Consider the following 3,098-nt stretch of genomic DNA (forward strand, 5'->3'; position numbering starts at 1 on the left):
CGATATACGGAAAAAGGTGGTTGATGATGTTCTTCCAGTAATCTAGATCTACATTTAGCTGTTTTCATAAGTTGTCCTTGTAGTTTAGATTCTGGTATGCTATTTATAATTTTGTCTGTGACCAGCTTCCATTTATATTTAGAGATTTATTCTATATGGCAACACCAATTATGCATAAAGCTTCTGAGATTTTTTTCTAAGACATATTTATTTATTTAGAGCAAGAAAGAGACTGCGGGGGCAGGGGGACGCTGGGCAGAGGGAGAGAGAGCCTTAAGCTGGTTCCACACTGAGTGCGGAGTCAGACGCAGGGCTTGATCTCATGACCCCGAGATCATGATCTGAGCAGAAACCAAGAGTCAGATACTTAACTGACTGCCCCACCCAGGCGCCCCAGCTTCTGAGATCTTAATAAACTGCAGATACTCCGATTGCCACATAGTACAACAGGAACCTGCCCCATGACCAAGTTGGACTTAACGACTGCAAGATTTGCTTAATATTAGTATAGTAAGGGAGAGTTCTTTCTTTTTATTCCAGGAACAAAACAGTGGTACCTGTCACCACAGCACTGAACAATTTTATGATGCCCCAAAGTATGGTAGATAAAACACAATATGGAAATTATAGCAAGGCAGCAGGGTACAAGGTTAATGATCAAAAGTTAACGGCCTTCCTAGATACCAGAAATAAACAAGTGAATTAAAAATTAAAAACAAAATACCATTTACATTAGGACCAAAACAAAAGGAACCATCACAGACACTAGTGGCAATTCATGAAAGGTCTGTGTTGAAGACATAACATCATCAACAGATTTTCAACCACAAGTCCAAAGTCAATAATCAAGTAATCTCATCAAGAAATAGAAAATAAAAAGATCGTATAAACTGAAGATAAGCAGGTTGTTCCACAGATATCCCTGCTCCTTTGACACCCATCATTTCATGAATTTTAAAACATTTTGACTTTTAATTCTCCTGCAGAGTGTAACATTTGATTTGATTAATCTTCAAGAATTAGACTTAGTTCATACTACTAGAATTCTCTGATGCATAGTGTATTGTGAAACCTGCTTAAGCAATGTACCAGCACTCATTGTATTTGTAGGGTTTTCTCCGACATGAAATCTTTGGTGAATCCTGAGGCATGACATGAAAGCTGTGCTACATTCTTTGGTGAGATTTCTTTGCAGTATGCATTCCCTCATGACTCCAAATGTGAGAACATTTAATAAAAGCCTTGCCACAACCTCCACATCTATATCTTCATTCTATGTATATTCTGGTGTCTACTCAGGCTTGAACAGTGCTTAAAGGATTTGTCACATTCATGACATTTGTAAGGTTTCTCTCTGGTATGAATTCTCTCATGATTCCAAAGGTATAAACATTTAATAAAAGTCTTACCACACACTTTATATTTGTATCTTCACTCTGTGTGTATTATGGTGTTTATTGATGCTTGAGTAGTGCTTAAAGGCTTTGCCACACTCATGACATTTATAAGGTGTCTCCCCAGTATGAATTCTTTGGTGAACAGTAAGGCTTGCATTCTGACTAAAGGCCTTGTCACATACATTACATTTATAGGGTTTCTCTCCATCATGAACTCTCTTATGTTGAGTAAGATTTGAACTCCTGATAAAGGCCTTGCCACATTCATTACATTTGTAAGGTTTCTCTCCAGTATGAATTCTCTCATGACTCCAAAGGTATGACCGTGTGGTAAAATCCTTACCACACTGATTACATTTGTAAGGTTTCTCTCCAGAATGGATTCTCTTATGTTGAGCAAGATTTGAACCACTAGAAAAGGCTTTGCCACACTCACTACATTTGTAAGGCTTCTCTCCAGTATGAATTCGCTCATGACCCCAGAGATGTGACTGTGTGGCAAAATCTTTACCACATATATTACATTTATATGTTTTCTCTCCAGCATGGATTCTCTGATGCCTCGTAAGGTTTGAGAACCTCTTATAGGCTTTGCCACACTCATTACCTTTGTAAGGTTTCTGCTCAGAATGAATTCTTTGATGATTAGCTAAGGTTGAGCAATGCCTAAAAGCCTTCCCACACTCATTACATTTGTAAGGTTCTTCTCTTTTGGGTGTTTTCTGGTGTTGTGTCCGTAATGAAGGATGCATAAGAACCTTCCCATATTTATTAAAAATGTTGATTTTGACACTAGAAGGAATTTTTTGAAGTGAAACTGAAGTCTTTTTGGTAGGCTTCTCAACTTGATTACTTTCATGAATTTCCTCTTGGGTCTGAAATCTCTGCAGTTCAGTCAGATGTGAATGAAAGCTTAATCCAAGTGTACTGTCCAAACAGTTTCTATACTTGCTTCCTAAATAACCTACCTTGTTTTTTAGTGCCTTACTCACCGTATCATGTTTGTAATATTCAGATGTATTTCTTCCTATGGAAACATTGTGCTTTACAGGAAAATGATTACAGAATTTATGATGTTGTTGATGTTCTCTACAGGTGAGATTTTTGTAATGGGTTGCAGTGTCTTCTACATAATTTTTTTCTTCATAAAGCCACTGAGTCTCAAATTTGTTCACGTCTTGGATTTTTCTCAAATCAAAATCCTCAAACTCATGTCTTATGTGTCTTTCCAAAATTAATGTTTGGAATAATTCTCCATTATTAATGTCTTCTTTTGGTGGTAATTCTTTGCTCACACATCTGGTAGAGATATCTGTAAGATAGAAAGAATCATAGGCTTCCTATTAACCAGAGTTTGAAAATGGGTATTTTATAATGAAAAGTATTACACCAAAAATAAAACTCGTAATTACAGAGCTATTACATTTGTCAACCATGGTATGCAAATGAACAGAAACACAAAGGATAAGATTTCACAATAAAGAAAGGCTGATTACAGGTAGTTCAAATTATTTTCAGAGAAGACTATTTATAAATGCCCTATGATCGAAAGTTACAACAGCCCTGAAAACTTTGGAATTTTCTACAGGTATCCCAAAGATCATAGCAACCTAGAGGAGGCATAAAGGTGGCTCATATTTAAAAGAAAAATACATATCAAACTCAATTATCGAATACTTATTGTACACAACATTAAAACAA

At 36.3% G+C, this 3,098-nt stretch overlaps 1 protein-coding gene across 1 annotated transcript; it reads right to left on the reverse strand.

The window, feature by feature from the left end:
- Positions 1-357: 357 nt before the first annotated feature.
- On the reverse strand, positions 358-2,773 carry LOC116629566 (zinc finger protein 677-like). Its single transcript, XM_032399823.1, has one exon. The coding sequence runs from the start codon at positions 2,147-2,149 to the stop codon at positions 1,418-1,420; it is 732 nt and encodes a 243-aa protein (XP_032255714.1). The 5' UTR covers positions 2,150-2,773; the 3' UTR covers positions 358-1,417.
- Between the last annotated feature and the right edge of the window lie 325 nt (positions 2,774-3,098).

This window comes from Phoca vitulina, unplaced genomic scaffold (genome assembly GCF_004348235.1).
Source record: "Phoca vitulina isolate PV1807 unplaced genomic scaffold, GSC_HSeal_1.0 scaffold1464, whole genome shotgun sequence".
NCBI lineage: Eukaryota > Metazoa > Chordata > Mammalia > Carnivora > Phocidae > Phoca > Phoca vitulina.

Excerpts from the sequence above, each read along its gene's own strand:
- LOC116629566 (XM_032399823.1), bottom strand. The coding sequence starts at position 2,149 with ATGCATCCTTCATTACGGACACAACACCAGAAAACACCCAAAAGAGAA.